An 18,744-nucleotide genomic window follows, 5' to 3' on the forward strand; every position below is an offset into this window, starting at 1 on the left:
ATTTACAGTAGGCTACTTGAGGTAAGCATGAAGCTGCTTGGTTTATAATTTTAATGCAACTGTATATAATAGGCTAACGTTACATATTTTAAAATTGAATTGCACACATGTTTCTGCCAGAATAAATGCCCATTTGTGCTTTATTTCTCTTTCTTCTTTTTGTTCTTAACATCTTTCCGCCGCTGTGGAGCGGTGATGGAATATTGTTCTTGTAAATACAATATTTCTGCAAAAATGTATCTTTAAAATGCGTGTAAACTACAGCGAAGCTCAACACTTATCATACGGTGCTCCGCAGTGGCCAAAAAGGATTTCAACAGTGAATTTTGTATTGATCTCTTGTTGTAAACGCAGAGATGTGGATTCAGACGGCAATTAAATTCCCACACAGTAGGTAATTCGGCCGGGGGATTTTATGCTTGTGGTAGGAGAAAAACACAGACGTTCTGGGTTCAGAGGGCAATAACATCACAGACTACCCCCTGTAAATGGTGAAAATACTTTGCGTCCCCCTGAGAAACAATTACCGTCCAAATAGGGCTAAAGACACAGTTTGTTCAGTAAACCACTGTTTAATAAAAAAAGAAAAAAATATTTAGTTTTCTCATCCTGCTGTACTGAACCGTGACTTCAAAACTGAGGTACGTACCGAACTGTCATTTTTGTGCACCCTTTAAACCTCTACTATATATGGCCTATATATGCACAATCTCAGTCAGGCTTCCATCCAATTATTTTGATGCACATTTTGAGAATGTGCATCAGATGTGCATAAGAATCAGAATAGGCTTAGCAAAAACAATACGCGACTAAACCTGATTTCCATCCCTTTTCATTATATTCAAAAGAACAAAATCATCACTTCCCAGGAAATTCTAGTGATTTCTTTAATATTAATAAGATATTAACAGACAAAAGATGGTAAAAACATGTCTAATGTGTAGGAATGACAGCACAGCAGCTTGTCACAGGGAGCACTATATGCATTCATCCGTCATTATGAATTTGCAGTGCAGATCTTAGGCCCTGTTTCTACTTGTCAATCGGATCACAAGTAGAAGTAAATTGGATCACTCACACAGAGACCTGCCGAACACGGAGAGTGCGTGTTAGAAATCAGAAATGGTGAGAGAACATTGTGCTTGGTATGTTTTTCATCTTCAAACCAAACTTGGGTCTTCAGCCGACAAAGTTTAAATCCCATCTGGCTAGCGCGCTTTCCATAATGTTTACGCGTTAGGTCAGTAGGTGGAGAGTATGTGGTCTTTAATGGCTGTTCAAACACATTTGACCACATGAGTGTTTCCAGAATGAAAGCAATCTGTTCAAATGCATTTTCGACTACCTCTGGAAGTGGTCAAAAGTGGACAAGCTCAAAACGTTTTACTCCCCGTTTACACCTGTATTTAGCATCATCCACTTGTGATCCAATCGACCAAAATGCATCTTAATACCAGGTGGAAACAGGGCCTCAGATTTCAAAAGTGTCAAAAAGATGACCCTACAACAGTTTAAGTTTGTATTCGACTGATTCGACACCAAATTTAAGAAAGATCAGCAAGATTTTAGATGCGATGCTTAGTCCGAAGATTAAATATGTAAATATGTTTCCATCGCAGTTTATGTACATTTCGTTTTTGTTGAATAATAGGCTAAATGATTCACCTCAAGCGAGTGTACAAGTTTCATTTTGGAGATTTTGTTCACATCTTGTGCAATATCCAAAAATATGCATAGTTTTTTCAGAAAACCATTAAAGATTCGTATGACGTGACCCATTTAAAATATTACTTACATTATTTCAACAGCTAAATGAAGCCAATTATGCATGCATAAGTTTTAGAAAACCGCTTCACAAATAACAGAAGTGCATCAAAGTTTTTATAGACTATTTTTTGTCATGTGTTGGAAATGCAAATAGCAGTCAAATCCAATAGATCATTGCCAAAACATGGCATGGACCAGTTTGTAGCAGCATTTCTTCCACTTCTTAATAATTTTTTTTAAAATACATTTAACATGATTATTAACATGGAGCAAGTTATTGATAACATTATCATCATTATACTTAATTTTTCTGAACATATGTACACAGGTCATAACAAATATCTTTCAGTGGTGTATGCCAAGTCAGGATTCGGAGGTGCCAGATGTGGCTTGTTCTGGCACAAATTAAGCCCTGCTCCTGACACAAAATAATAAATTACTGTTATTGTAACATTTTTTTTATCATAAATCATTGGTCAAATATTAATGCTGGAGTCTTACATCTTTAAGTAAAGACCAAATGTCATGTTCTTTTTGCAACGTTAAAGGGTTAGTTCACCCAAAAATAAAATTTCTGTCATTAATTACTCACCCTCTTACTACACCACTAAGACCTTCATTCATCTTTGGAACACAAATTAAGATATTTTTGATGAAATCCTTTTAATCTCCCATAGAAAGCAATGTAATTACCGTCATACAAGGTCCAGAAAAGTAGTAAAAACATAGTTAAAATAGTCATTGTGACTACAGTGGTTCAACCTTAATGTTATGAAGTAATAAGAATTCTTTTTGTGTGAAAAAACAAAACAAAAATAATGACTGTTCAACAATATCTTCTCTCCCCTGTCTTACGGCTGCGCTGTTTACGTCCAGTGCTTCCAGGTTCTAAGTCAGAACGCCAACTCAGTATTGGCCGACGCTGTAACACGTGACCAGCACAACGCATAAGTGTGATGCTGATGCAGGAGCCGGCCAATAATGAGCCGTTGTTCTGACGTAGAACCTAGAAGCGCTGGATGTAAACAGTGGTCCAGAAAAGGGCGGGTTTTAGGGCAGCGCTGAGGGCTACTAGCCTGACAGTGGAAACGCAGCTTGATTTTGGCCTTGCAGCTCAAGGTCCGAGGCTATTGTCTCCACCCTGCATGTTGTTAGCCCTAGCTCAACAGTGGAATAGCAGCTATTTTAGTGCAGTACTGGGAACTCTGACCCTAAAGACTCTGACCCTCTGACCCCACTTTCCTGCAGAGCTTAGCTCCAACCCTAATCAAACACACCTGTTACTCGCCCTGTAACTTTTTTATGAATGGTGGTGAGAATTTAATATCATGTTTAATTGCATGTTTGCTGTAACAGCACTGTGTTTTTATTTTCGATTCACTGTAAATGCTACTACGTTTGTGACGCTTTAATTTGCATTTGGGAACGCAACATTCATCATTAGAATCACTTATAATTCTGTTGTTTACAAAGAGAAGTTTCAGTCTTACATGATCCTTCAGAAATGCTGATTTGCTGCTCAAGAAACATTCACTATTTATTATTAAAAGTGTTAAAAAGCAGTTTTTGCTGCTTAAAATTTTTGTGGAAAAAATTATACCATTCAAACATTTATGGTAAAATTTAAAAAAAGAGAAAAAATAATACTTTAATTTATCATACATTAAAGTGATGAAAAGTGAGTGAAGACATTTAAAATGTTACAAAATATCTCTATTTAATAAATGCTATAAATTTAATATATTTGATAAATGCAAAAAAAAAAAAAAAAAATTTCAACATTGATAATAATCAAATGTTTCTTGAGCATAATCAAATTGGAGTGATGATGCTGAAAATTCTGCTTTGCCTCACAGGAATAAATTACATTTTATAATATATTAAAATAGAAAACTTTTTTTTTTTTTTTTCCTTTAATTTGTAACAATATTTTTTTTACTGCATTTTTGATCAAATAAATGAGCAGAAGAGATTTATTTTAAAATCATTTAATTGTTTCCAAACTTTTGGCAGGTACTTTAATAATAACAATTCTATTAATACTTATATTATATAATATATTAATTATTATGATTATTACATGCTGTTTTCTATTTTTACAGGACAATAGTATGTATTACAATATAAAATGCAGTATATCTTTTAATGCAATAAAATACGTATTTAAAAAAAAAAAATAAATAAATAAATAAATAAATAAATAAGTGCCGGGGACATGGCTTGGGGGTGTGGCCGGATTTTCCTGCTTTTTTATCTCTAGCTGATCACATGCCTGATCTACCTACCTGCAGAGTTCAGATCCAACCTCTGTAATTTTCAAGTTCTCCTGAAGATCTTAATTTGCTGCTTCAGCTGTGTTTAATCAGGGCTGGAGCTGAACTTTGCAGGGAGGTAAATCTCCAGGAACAGGGTTGAGCACCCCTGAGCTAAAACACAAGCCTACAATCTTCAGGAAGGATACAGCCTCAATATTGTCCAGCCTTGTAATTGAGAAGCCCCATTGTACATGTCTTCCTTATTTAAAACACCTGATTTAGATCTTCAGGCTAGGGAACTTAACAGATTGTGTCAGATAAGAAAGAAATACAAAATGTGCAGTGCTGTGGGTCCCCAGGGCCAGGATTGAAAAACCACTGCCAAAGCTAATACACTGTATGACAAGAAGCTCTCTAAAAACACTTCATGACTGATGCATTACCTGTCTGAAAACCCTAACCAAAGCACATGAGATAGAATCAGAATATGGAGGTGAGCTGAGAGTATGTGATGAAGCACAGCTGGAGACTCTTCATCCTCATCACTGGCTGTTTCCATCATCCTTTTTTTATGCGCATTTTGAAGTATCGCATCAGAAACGAGTGATGGAAATGCCACATTTTGAATAAAAATCCCTTAATTCACAAAAAAGTTTTTACGCTCACTTGAGGTTTTTTTGAATAGTGTCAAAAAGAGTGAATTATGGGAGATGGAAACGCATTTACTAAATAAATTCTGACATAGCAAACATTGAACCCATGTGACTAATCGTAATCGGCTGTTTCCGCTGATGGTGTTGTAACAGAAAACTTTATATTTGATTCTGTTATGATGTATTAATTCTGGATGTACTGGCGCTCGTCGTATATATGCGTGTGTGTAATGCATTTACCCCTCTGGGCTTGCCGTGGATAGGGTCAGGCACATGGGTTACTGTTGGTTACTAGGTTACCAATAGCACCATCATCTGCTCAAACAGCTTGATGGAAACAGACCTAATTCACATTTGTCTTTTTTCTTTTTTTGCTAACTTTGAAGAGATTTGCTTCACGTTTGGATGGAAACCCAGCTATAAACTCAAATGACATTCATGTGCCTCCATGAACAGTGTTGGGAAACACTATACTATGAAATACTTTGTTTGTTTTATAAATTGTGTGCTTTGAACTCTGACTGAGATTATAAACAGTTTCCACATTGCTGTGCTTCTACTGCCTATTGTTTAGTGTGGCTTCAACTGTTTATATCCTTTCTTCTTCAATACCCATACAAAAATTATGTAATTCTTTCCACATTTGTGTTCTATGAATAAAAATAGGATTATGGTTCCATAGATTAATTATTTTAAACCTCAACTACATACAAATATGCCATTAATGAATACTCACAGAGCTTTTCTGCAGTTCATCACAGCTGGTATCAGTCTCCATCTATTCTCATATGATGCGTTGTATTTCATGAGGTCAAACTCATCCAGCACCTCTTCTGACATCTGAAGCATGTAGCCTATTGCTGAGCAGTGAGCAGGAGTGAGTATATCTGAGTGTTTGTCTGATTTCACAATTTCCTGAATCTCCCTGTACAGAGTCTGATCCTTCACTTCCAGCAGACAGAGAAACAGACTGATGGATCTGTCAGCCGAGATACCGTGACTTTCTTTGATTGCATTTTTAATGTACAGTGTGGTTTCTCTAATGCTCTCTGAGTTAGTCTCTGTGTGTGTCAGTAGATCCTTTAAGAGTTTCTGATTGGACTCCAGTGAGACACCCAGCAGAAACCGCAGAAAAAGATCCAGGTGTCCATTTTCAGTCTGAAGGGTTTTATCGACTGCTGATGATAGTAGTGCAGACATGTTTTTCGTAGAGCTGTACTTCTCATGTTTATCATTCAGAAACAACTGCAATGGCTCCATGTTCTTTGTCAGATGGCAGTAAAACACATAGAATGCAGCGAGAAACTCCTGAATACTCAGATGTATGAAGCAGTAGACTTTCCTCTGATGAATCACAGATTCCTCCTTAAAGATCTCAGTGCAAATCCCAGAATACACTGAGGCATCAGAGATGTCTATGCCACTCTCTCTCAGGTCTTCCTCATAGAACATGACATTGCCCTTTATCAGCTGTTTGAAAGCCACTACAGCAAGTTTTACAATCACTTCTCTGTTGGACTGCAGGAGTTTCTCTGGATCTCTCTCATCATACTTCTGATTCTTCTTGTTAATCTGAATCAGGAGGAAGTGGATGTACATTTCAGTCAGAGTTTGAGGGATTTCTGCACTCAGATCTTCTTTCAAGAGCTTTTGAAGCACAGTGGCTGAGATCCAGCAGAAGACGGGAATGTGGCACATGATGTGGAGGCTTCTTGCTCTTCTGATGTGTGAGATGATTCTGCTGGCTTGATGCTCATCACTGATTCTCTTCTTGAAATATTCCTCCTTCTGAGGCTCACTGAATCCCTGAATTTCTGTCAGACGGTTGATGTATTTGTAGGGAATCTGACTGGCTGCTGCTGGTCTGGTGGTGATCCATATGAATGCAGAGGGAAGCAGCTCTCCTTTCATGAGGTTTGACATCAACACACTCACTGATGAAGTCTCAGTCACATCAGAAACTTTCTCACTGTCTTTAAACATCAGTGTCATTCTGCTTTCATCCAGACCATCAAAGATGAACACAACTTTAGACTCCTCGTAAATCTTTGAGTCCAGATCTTTAAGTTCAGGATGAAAGTCCAGCAGAAGTCTGTGAAGACTGTACTGATCATCTCGAATCAAGTTGAGATCTCGAAATGGAAGCACAAACATGAAATCTACATCCTGATTTGCTTTTCCCTTGGCCCAGTCCAAAACAAACTTCTGCACAGAGACGGTTTTTCCAATTCCAGCGATGCCTTTAGTGAGAACAACCTTTATTTTGTCTTTCTCATCACATCCTGGCTCAGGTAAGGAGTTAAATATATCATTGCAGTAGATTTGAGTGTTATGTGAATTCTTTATTCTGGGTGCTTTCTCCATTTGTAAAACCTCATGTTCTTCATTCACTCCTTCTCTCTCTCCCTCTATGATGTAGAGCTGTGTATAGATGCTGTTCAGGAGGGTTTGATTCTCTTGGAGTTTGATTCCCTCAAATAAGCTCTCATACTTGTTCTTCATGCTGGTTTTGTGTAGATCTTTGACTTTGTCTAGTTTATTATTTACTGATTGGTGATAATTCTGCTGCAGGTCTCCAGGCTGATCATCTCTATTCACACTGCAGAAACGAGAACAACAACACAAAGGATGAATGAGAGCAAGATCATCTAGGTCATGTGTGTAATTTTCAAAACCAGCTCAGATACAATAATAACTTTTTTAAAATGCAGAATCTATCATAGATAAGCAAGAGTAAGGGTAATACTTTAGGCCCTGCTTCTACCTGGTATTAAGATGCGTTTTGGTAAATCAGATAAAGTAAGGTAAACTTTATTGTCCCACCTGGGGAAATTTGTCATAAAATTATATTATAAAACACAATAAAAACGAACAATAGCAACAGAATAACAACAACAACAACAACAAAAAGAATATACGAATAAATAAAATTACAACTCCATACTGCCACTGTTTAACAGCTTTATAGACACAGGAATAAATTAGACTGCCCAATTAAAAAATGATCACAAACTTTTGATCAACACCATGAATTCTCAGACGACGTAAAAAGTGCAACTGTTGTTGTAACTTACTACAGAGATTATCTACCTGGATATTCCATGTCAGTGAATTATCAAAAAATACACCAGCCCTGCGTCCCAATGTCCATACTATCCATCCTAAATAGTATGTGAGATTAAAATAAGTGTGTCCCAAAGCATAGTATGTTGAAAACAGTATGCCAAAAGTCCCCGGATGGTCTACTATTTCCGGTAGATTTTGGAAGTGTGGATCCGTGCACACTATAAAGACTAATATTGCCCACAACCCATTGCGCTTTGGATGAGGATTCAGTTCAGAACTACAAACACGAGTAAAAAGTGTTAAAAAAAAAACTACAAAACATGGCGGACAGTGAGAGGTTTGAGTGACAAATAATCAGTTTAACCTGATGGAAAATATTTATTTAATGTTATCCGTGTTATATTTCATCTGCAATGCCAATGTTGACTTTTATAAAGATCCGATTGGCCATTAACTTTTAAATGCATCATTATGCATATGAGGAGAGTCTCCACATGAAAGACCCACGACTGCAGATCAACGTGCTACTGCATTTCTCTCTGATATGGTAGGAAATTATCTAAATGAAATGTGGTGGAGGATGTAAGATGATTGACAGGCCAGTTTACGGTGACAGGATGCGACAGAGAGCAAAGATGCAATTGTATGACGTGATAGTATGTCCCAAAGCTTGTCTACTCTTTTGCTACACACTCAAAAGTATGTATTTTTCGTACATCTAAATAAATTTGTAAATTTACGAATAAAAGACGTGCATATGAGCTAGAATCCTCTAGATGCCTGTTTATGAAATGTGTTATAGCTATAACAGCATCATCTGTACTTCTATTGCTCCTATATGCAAATTGAAATGGGTCTGAATGACAGCTGACCTTTGTTTTTACAAAGTTGATCATAATTTTCTCCAAGCACTTCATTACTATGGAAGTAAGTGCCACTGGACGATAGTCATTATTCTCCTTACAACTAACCTTTTTTGGGACAGGGATAATAATAGAAATTGAGGAAACTGTATGTGTGTCTAAAGACTTCTGGTAAATGGGGCACCAGTCTTCTGCCAGCTCTTCACTGCACGATTTCAATAACCACCCAGAGATGCCGTCTGGCCCAGAAGCCTTGCTGGGACAGACATGTGGAAACAATCTCTCCACCATATGCTGGTCAATGGTTATTTTAAAGGAATCCAATACATATAAAGCATCCAGTGCAGTTTCCTGTTCCTGTGTAAAGTCTCTTACTTCAAACCTACAATAAAAATCATTCAACTCATTTGCCTTTGCACCCTCATCTATCACATTGATAGATCTTTTGGCTGGAGCCATATTCGTCAAATATTTCATAGAATCCTATAATTTTTTTGTTCATAGTCAAACAGTAAGTTTTAAATTTCTCCCTCTCCTTCCTCCTAGCTGTCCTTAATTTATAGTTCAATTCCTTCTGTACATCTTTCATAGCTACAAGGTCCCCTCTCCTAAATGCCCCTTTTTTCCTGTACTATGCACTCTTTAATTTCCTTAGAGATATAAGATTTATTATTTGGGTATATAGTTATTAACTTTTGGTTTAACACATTATCTTCACAAAAATGTATATAGTCTGTACAGCCTCCTCCAAGTCCAAACTTTGAAAGAGGTTCCAGTTGGTGCAGGAGAAGCATCCTTTTAAAGTTTCAATACTATCATTGTTCCATACATATACAGTTTTAGTTTGTGGTTTACTGCTCGTAAGCAGGGACTTATACATAGGAATTAAGTGGACAACATTATGATCAGAGGAGCCTAGTGGTGGTTTAACCTTAGCTGTATAAGCATTCTTAACATTCCCATAACATTTGTCCAATATGTTTTTGCCTCTAGTGTTACAGTCCACATATTGATAGAATCCAGGCAACGCAGCTTCAAGCTTCGGATTAAAACAGCAGGTGTAAATCTGTATTTGTCTCCCTCATCCACTTGTGATTCGATTGACCAAAACGCATCTAAATACCAGGTGGAATCAAGCCTTAGACAGTCTGTTGACTATAAGTGATGTTTCACCTACATGTCACACTCTCATTACATGTCAACTCGCTTTCAGTAGAGTATTAGTAGACTGTCTGCTTAATATCTGCTAACACTTAATGTGATGGTTCGCCAACAGACATTCTACTTACTATAAGGTGCTTTCCAGAAAAGGGATGAAGCTTTAATAGCTTGTGATTTGGTTGCTCAACAACGACAAACCTGGAGAATCTCACACAGCCAAAATGACGATTGTCAGTAAGGATGTTCAGCCTTACATTTTTTAAACTGGAGTCGGACACCAATGGAGAGACACAGGAAGAAGTTACAACTTATAGAATGCAACTTGACGTTTCTTAAGGGTTAGTGGATAAATTTATGTAGTTGTTGCATAGTTGATTAAACTCATCGACTAGCATGTGCCATCATCTTAAACCTTGTGCAAATCCAGCGTAAAATGATGGCATGGTAACAACACTCTACTACAACAACTCTTCCTCTTCTCTAAAGCATCCCAACATGGCCTCACCATCTTTGTTGCGTGTTCCTGGGGGCAGGGTTTATGTAAATTTTAGGGTTAGTGGTGACACTGACCCGGGAAGAAGCTTGTTGTAGTCCTTAAACAGAGAATTCTTTAAAAGAAAATATCTTCCTTGCATTGAACTTTGAGCGTTGTAACTTTGTAGACATTGTTTATGCTCAAACAGCAACATTACACACTAATTAAAGTTAAAAAAGTGAAATCATAATCAACCACCCCTTTAAGTCTCATCATGTTTGTTTAAATTGTGAAACATTGTGAGTTCATAAAATAATGATCCCCTAATGAGCTCTTGACCTCAAGTTTTGAGACCTTTACTCCTGCTAGAACAGTGGTCTCAAACTCAATTCCTGGAGGGCCACAGCTCTGCAGTTTTGCTCCAGCCCTAATCAAATATAGGGGTAGGAAAAAATAATTGTATGCACAAATGAACAGAATGAGATCCACAAATATATGTTAGGAGTTTCACAAAAATTAATGAAATTCACAAATAAATGAGATTTGCTAATAAAAAACATATTCACAAATATGTTGTTATGTCACAAGCACAACTCTGCCTGCATTTATTTGTGAATCACCACCTGTACATTTGTGAATTGCTTTCTATGGATTTGTGGATCTGTTTGTACAATTCTAGCGTCACGACTGCAGACAAATCCACAAATAGGTCGACTTCACCCACCGACTACTCAAGCCAATCAGATAACGGCCACATTGCGCTGACCAATCGCAGCACACTCTCGCTACAACCAATCACGTTTTGCTTTAGAATCGGGGGCGGGAACAGACTCTGAATGGAGCTCTGTTCTATTCCATCATGGGCGCATTGTTCGAATTGAGCTTGAAGTGCTGTTTGTGTGATTAAAAACACCCCATTTACAAATTGTAACAGACTTTATTGTGATTAGTCTTTTAACTTGCTTTTCTACATATTTTTGTGGGTGTATTTATGTATAAGGTCTGCATTATCCGTCTTACAAAAAGGGGGCTCTTATTTTGACCGGTATTATGGTCTGAGTGTTACTGATCACGGCAGTAATGAACAAGAGAACGTGTCGTGCACATTATTACGGTTCATCAGAGTTTTCTTACGGATAGAAAGTTTACCAGTTTGTTAAGCAACCCTGAAAAGGCATAAGCTCTTACAGTGATTATTTGGAGTTAAAATCGGACATTTCATGGTAGCTAATATACAATAAACCTTCATGAAACTCATCAGTAAATTCCATCATAAATTCCATTAATTCTTTATATTACCATCAGGATCAGTGAATCGGGATAAAGGCTATGCACAAATGATGATCATTCACAGATCCCCAGCTATAACACGTCTACCTGACGCAGCACGGCGCGATGCAGCAAATAGAAGGCATTATAAAGGATTAGTTCACTTTCATATAAAATTTTCCTGATAATTTACTCACCCCCATGTCATCCAAGATGTTCATGTCTTTCTTTCTTCAGTTGAAAAGAAATTAAGGTTTTTGATGAAAACATTCCAGGATTATTCTCCTTATAGTGGAGTTCAATGGTCTCCAGACGGTTGTAGGTCAAAATTACAGTTTCAGTGCAGCTTCAAAGGGCTTTAAACGATACCAGACGAGGAATAAGGGTCTTATCTAGAGAAACGATCGGTCATTTTCGAAAAAAAATGTAAATGTATATGCTTTATATAAACAAATGATCGCCTTCCAAGTGCTTCCGCCAAAACTGTACTTTCGTATTCTTCAAAAAGCTTACGCTGTATGTCCTACGCCTTCCCTATTCAACTTACTGAACGAACGCAGCGCCAGTTTTTTCCGTAAGTAGAATAGGTGTGTGATATAGCCTGGACCTGGACTATACTCCAGGGTCACAAGTGCTCTCGTTATGCCTGGAGAGCTTCACACTAGCAGCCATTTGTCAGTATAGTGCAGTGGGTATTTCGTTCCCCATAGCGTTGATGGCAGACACAGCATAGAGTTCACTCGAAAGGGAACTATGCTTACAGTCATAACCTGAGAAATAGCATATTGGCAAGCGATCCAGTGCACATATGTTTGCACTCCAGAGAGCATGAAACATTTCTATTTACAATATAAATATATTTTACAGCTATCTGTTTTACAGTGTTGAGCAATGTAGCCAATCCCAAACATATCTGTTGATTTCTTGAATAAAACAGACAGAAGTGTTTAAGTTAGAATCCACTCACTTTTTGAGTTTTGTTTGGTGTTGAGTTCTGCATCCTCTTGAATCCTCTCATTATAACAAAGTGTAGACTCGATGTAAATAAATTAGTCATTGTGCAGTGTAGACAGCTTCATTAATTAATTAGGAAATTCTTGAGACTGTGATTAACTTAAAGCTTTTTTTGTGATTATAAAGGGTGTGCTTTTTGCATGCTTTCTGCCATGCCAAATCACGCATGTAGTAGCCTATGTTTGTTTTTCTATAAAAATTAACAGTGGTTTGTGAATGTAGATGTTTTAATAACAATTTGTTGGGAGCTTTTATGCTGGGATTTGTAGGTTGTGCAATGACAGGTAACTTGAATCAATTCAATCACTTCCTCAAAACACATAAAATACTTATCAAACGTATCACCAGTAGTGTAAAGCGTAATCTCAATGAACAGTCACTGAACTAATCTGAACAAACTATTAGGTGAAAGAACTCAAAAGACTCAAGTCACTGTCACTCTTCATAGACACACAGCTGGATACTTAACACTGTCTGATGATACTGAGAAAGTCACCTCAATAAATCAGATTGTCCCCCTTTATCACTGATGTTTAAGTTATAATTCTCTTGTCTCCAGTACTGGTCTTTGTCTCACCTGGGGTTAAAGTTCTCTGTTTTATCCCTGAAGTTTAGGGGTGCTCGAATGGATCCTTCACTCCTCATAGACACAAAGCTGGGCTCTGGAGATGCTGCTCTCTGGTTCTTATAGTGAACATCCTCCTCCTCTCTCTCCTCACAGCCACTCATTCTCCTGTGATTTAAATGTGATTTTCAGCCATACCTTTACAAACACTGACAACATAAATGATGCATAACAGAAAAATAAAAAGCAATTCTAATAAACAATATTTATGTCTCTGTCTCAAGCTCTTCCGCATAACAAGACAATGCAAAAATAATTGTGAATCTGCTCATAGGATTTTCTGACCTGTACAAGACATGTTGTTTTGTCTAACACAGGTATTCTTGAGTGGGCTAGTCTAAAGTGGCAAGATTCTGCACCAATCAAATTTCTTCTTGTGCTTCAGAAAGTGATTATAGCTCTCAAAGCCCTCAACAGCCAGACAGACAACATGAAGAAGCAGAAAGAGTGATTGTGCCATGGAAACGTTCAACTTGGCTGGTGAATTTCGCATTGTCACAGGCCAGGCAGGTGAAAGGACTCAAAAGACTCAAGTCACTGTCACTCTTCATAGACACACAGCTGGATACTTAACACTGTCTGATGATACTGAGAAAGCCACCTCAATAAATCAAATTGTCCCCCTTTATCACTGATGTTTAAGTTATAATTCTCTTGTCCCTAGTAGTGGTTTTTGTCTCACCTGGGGTTAAAGTTCTCTGTTTTACCACTGAAGTTTAAGGGTGCTCGAATGGATCCTTCACTCTTCATAGACATCAGGCTGGGCTCTGGAGATGCTGCTCTCTGGTTCTGGTAGTGAACAACATTCTCCTCCTCTCTCTCCTCATAGCCACTCATTCTCCTGTGATTTAAATGTGATTTTCAGCCATACCTTTACAAACACTGACAAAATAAATGATGCATAACAGAAAAATAATGTACAATTCTAATAAACAATCATTCTGTAATGCAGGGTTGCTGAATCTCACGCATTTGCCATGTGAAATGTGCATTCAGGGCCTGTGCTGTCTTGCGTATTTTTGCGTTGTCTTGTTATGCGGAAGAGCAGGAGACAGAGCCTGAATTTCAGGCTCTCCCTCATGCTCTTCCGCATAACAAGACAACGCAAATATAATTGTAAATCTGCTCATAGGATTTTCTGACCTGTACAAGGCATGTTGTTTCGTATAAGACAAATATTCTTGAGTGGACTAGTCTAAAGTGGCAAGATTCTGCACCAATCAAATTTCTTCTTGTGCTTCACAAAGTGATTATAGCTCTCAAAGCCCTTGACAGCCAGACAGACAACATGAAGAAGCAGAAAGAACATGAAGAGTGATTGTGCCATGGAAATGTTTAATTTGGCTGGTGAATTTCGCATTGTCACAGGCCAGGCAGGTGAAAGGACTCAAAAGACTCAAGTCACTTGATACTTAACACTGTCTGATGATACTGAGAAAGTCACCTTGATAAATCAGATTGTCCCCCTTTATCACTGATGTTTAAGTTATAATTCTCTTGTCTCCAGTACTGGTCTTTGTCTCACCTGGGGTTAAAGTTCTCTGTTTTATCCCTGAAGTTTAGGGGTGCTCGAATGGATCCTTCACTCCTCATAGACACAAGGCTGGGCTCTGGAGATGCTGCTCTCTGGTTCTTATAGTGAACATCCTCCTTCTCTTTCTCCTCACAGCCACTCATTCTCCTGTGATTTAAATGTGATTTTCAGCCATACATTTACAAACACTGACAACATAAATGATGCATAACAGAAAAACAAAAAGCAATTCTAATAAACAATATTTATGTCTCTGTCTCAAGCTCTTCCTTATAACAAGACCATGCAAAAATAATTGTAAATCTGCTCATAGGATTTTCTGACCTGTACAAGGCATGTTGTTTTGTCTAACACAGGTATTCTTGAGTGGGCTAGTCTAAAGTGGCAAGATTCTGCACCAATCAAATTTCTTCTTGTGCTTCAGAAAGTGATTATAGCTCTCAAAGCCCTCAACAGCCAGACAGACAACATGAAGAAGCAGAAAGAGTGATTGTGCCATGGAAATGTTCTATTTGGCCGGTGAATTTCGCATTGTCACAGGCCAGGCAGGTGAAAGGACTCAAAAGACTCAAGTCACTGTCACTCTTCATAGACACACAGCTGGATACTTAACACTGTCTGATGATACTGAGAAAGCCACCTCAATAAATCAGATTGTCCCCCTTTATCACTGATGTTTAAGTTATAATTCTCTTGTCCCTAGTAGTGGTTTTTGTCTCACCTGGGGTTAAAGTTCTCTGTTTTACCACTGAAGTTTAAGGGTGCTCGAATGGATCCTTCACTCTTCATAGACACAAGGCTGGGCTCTGGAGATGCTGCTCTCTGGTTCTGGTAGTGAACAACATTCTCCTCCTCTCTCTCCTCACAGCCACTCATTCTCCTGTGATTTAAATGTGATTTTCAGCCATACGTTTACAAACACTGACAAAATAAATGATGCATAACAGAAAAATAATATACAATTCTAATAAACAATCATTCTGTAATGCAGGGTTGCTGAATCTCACGCATTTGCCATGTGAAATGTGCATTCAGGGCCTGTGCTGTCTTGCGTATTTTTGCGTTGTCTTGTTATGCGGAAGAGCAGGAGACAGAGCCTGAATTTCAGGCTCTCTCTCATGCTCTTCCGCATAACAAGACAACGCAAAAATAATTGTAAATCTGCTCATAGGATTTTCTGACCTGTACAAGGCATGTTGTTTCGTATAAGACAAATATTCTTGAGTGGACTGATCTAAAGTGGCAAGATTCTGCACCAATCAAATTTCTTCTTGTGCTTCAGAAAGTGATTATAGCTCTCAAAGCCCTCGACAGCCAGACAGACAACATGAAGAAGCAGAAAGAACATGAAGAGTGATTGTGCCATGGAAACGTTCAACTTGGCTGGTGAATTTCACATTGTCACAGGCCAGGCAGGTGAAAGGACTCAAAAGACTCAAGTCACTGTCACTCTTCATAGACACACAGCTGGATACTTAACACTGTCTGATGATACTGAGAAAGTCACCTCAATAAATCAGATTGTCCCCCTTTATCACTGATGTTTAAGTTATAATTCTCTTGTCTCCATTACTGGTTTTTGTCTCACCTGGTGTTAAAGTTCTCTGTTTTACCACTGAAGTTTAAGGGTGCTCGAATGGATCCTTCACTCTTCATAGATATAAGGCTGGGCTCTGGAGATGCTGCTCTCTGGTTCTGGTAGTGAACATCCTCCTCCTCCTCCTTCTCTCTCTCCTCACAGCCGCTCATTCTCCTGTGAGTTAAATGTGATTTTCAGCCATACCTTTACAAACACTGACAACATAAATGATGCATAACAGAAAAACAAAAAGCAATTCTAATAAACAATATTTATGTCTCTGTCTCAAGCTCTTCCTTATAACAAGACCATGCAAAAATAATTGTGAATCTGCTCATAGGATTTTCTGACCTGTACAAGGCATGTTGTTTTGTTTAACAGATATTCTTGAGTGGACTAGTCTAAAGTGGCAAGATTCTGCACCAATCAAATTTCTTCCTGTGCTTCACAAAATGATTATAGCTCTCAAAGCCCTCAACAGCCAGACAGACAACATGAAGAAGCAGAAAGAGTGATTGTGCCATGGAAATGTTCTATTTGGCCAGTGAATTTCACATTGTCACAGGCCAGGCAGGTCATAAATAGATTAATTAAATATGTCCGCTGTGGCATGAAGAATCTCTATCATTAACATCTCTTATGAAACTCACTAGAATATAATTCTAGGAGTAAAGGTTATGCACTTTCATCTAATATTATTTTAGCTGTTATAGTCTCTAAATCAGAGCTGAAGTGTTAATGGAGTGTAAAGCTCCATGCATTGTATGTATGTCACTTTGCTCACAGCTTATTGGTCCAGTTTTGGTTTACAATCTCTTAAAACCTGTTCCAAAGCATGTTAGCCATGTAACATAAAATAAAATGGCGAAAAATCTTCTTGAAACCAAACACCAGAGTTTTCTCAAACTAAATTCAAAATTACTTGTAGTCATTGAAACCAGCTACATTTGATAGGCCACAGCTCATTTTCATCTTAATTTGAACAAAGTGCCCATAGTACGGTATATTATTATGCAGGTCTTTTCAGGGTTGTGAAAAGAACCCAGAAGTGTCATCATTGAGTATTTGTACAGAAAGCAAAAACTCACTTCTTTTTGATTGTTTTTTCCCAGAAAACAAGAAAAAATATCTTATGTCATTTTACTTATCTAGTAAAAGCATCTAAATTTAAGAATTTTTAGATATTTGGACAGAAAGCAGAAAAACACAGTAAGAAAAGCATTTTTTTTGCAGTGTAAACAGTAACCTCATCTATTGTACTCTTCACTACTAAGCAGGGGAGAAAACATGATGGTAGATTACTAACAGAGAAAACATGTAAGGAATTATATCTACACCGTTTTCTGGGAAGGACCCAACCAACCGGTGGCTACAACACTGGGGGGAAATAGGTTATACATAACAAGCATTGAACTTGATATGAATGTTGAGAAAAACCTTATTTAAACCTGTACTTAATCAAATTTCATGTAATTAATGTAATGTAATTCAATGTAATTAATTCATTATATAATAAACATTATCTATTCATTAATTGTGCCTGATGCCTCAAGTATACCCTGCAGTAACTCTTAATCGAGTTTGACTGTAAATATATACCAAATACACATACAGGCATATGAATGTTTGTTTGACTATATTAATGAGGGTGTCTCATTTTTTATCTTTTTATATCAGGTTAATGATATTTTCTAGGTCACTGGCGGACCTCGTATGAATGGGAAACCACCAGAAAACAAGAAGATATTCTCTACATCCTCACTGGACCCAGAAACATAACCCTCACAGAAATCTGTGCAAAACACTAAATGTAAATAGAAACATGATTTGTACGAGTTATAAGTCTTTTCATCTAGTGAGGTCCGACTCCCTAGTCGGTGTTAAGCAGTTTTCACTATATTAGTGAGGTAATATTTGAATAATCAGGACATTTTGGACCTCACAAGTATAGTTTTACCTGAAAACACACATCTAATGTCAAGACATTTAAAGGACAACATTATGAGTTACATAACATCAAAGTTATGAGTTAAGTTGTGACTTACCAATAATCTTGAGCTTGTAAGCTTTGGTTTACAGCAATCTTACATGATGTCTTATCAGACAAAGAATCCAACTGTTGGTTTCAATTTCTTTTACCCTTGACTGTGAAGGATCAAATAACAAGTATCTTCCAAAATGTGATTGGTCTATCCTGAGAGCAGACACCTGTGATTGGCCCCGAACAGGTACATGAGTGCATCAATACCAGTTAGACAAGTTTTACTGTGTGGAGAGTAAAAAAAAAAAAAAAAGTTTGGTTAGAATCTGGAATGCCTCTTATTCAAAGTGAAGACATTACTAGCCAATAATACATACAGGTCTAACTTGCTTATCTATGAAGTATAAATGTGCTTGAATGTTTTAAAATGTTTACTCAGATCAAGTTGGCATGACGTTTGATAACATTTAACCTTTAAAAACTTTAACAAATCATGAATGTT

At 37.5% G+C, this 18,744-nt stretch overlaps 1 protein-coding gene across 22 annotated transcripts in view; it reads right to left on the reverse strand.

Moving 5' to 3' along the window:
• Positions 1 to 18,744, reverse strand: part of LOC127510571 (NACHT, LRR and PYD domains-containing protein 12-like) — a 180,734-nt gene that overhangs the window by 50,723 nt on the left and 111,267 nt on the right. For 12 of the 22 annotated variants that reach the window (XM_051890164.1, XM_051890160.1, XM_051890168.1 and 9 more), the window contains 2 exons: positions 13,831 to 13,989; positions 13,101 to 13,256 (listed from right to left, as the gene is read on the reverse strand). In XM_051890164.1, the coding sequence (XP_051746124.1) occupies positions 13,101 to 13,256; positions 13,831 to 13,989 (315 nt within the window). Of the gene's footprint in view, positions 1 to 5,411; positions 7,275 to 13,100; positions 13,257 to 13,830; positions 13,990 to 14,673; positions 14,830 to 15,403; positions 15,563 to 16,270; positions 16,354 to 18,744 lie in introns of those variants that run through there. The other 10 variants (XM_051890188.1, XM_051890185.1, XM_051890179.1 and 7 more) reach the window with 7 other exon arrangements.

Source organism: Ctenopharyngodon idella, chromosome 4 (genome assembly GCF_019924925.1).
Source record: "Ctenopharyngodon idella isolate HZGC_01 chromosome 4, HZGC01, whole genome shotgun sequence".
Lineage (NCBI taxonomy): Eukaryota > Metazoa > Chordata > Actinopteri > Cypriniformes > Xenocyprididae > Ctenopharyngodon > Ctenopharyngodon idella.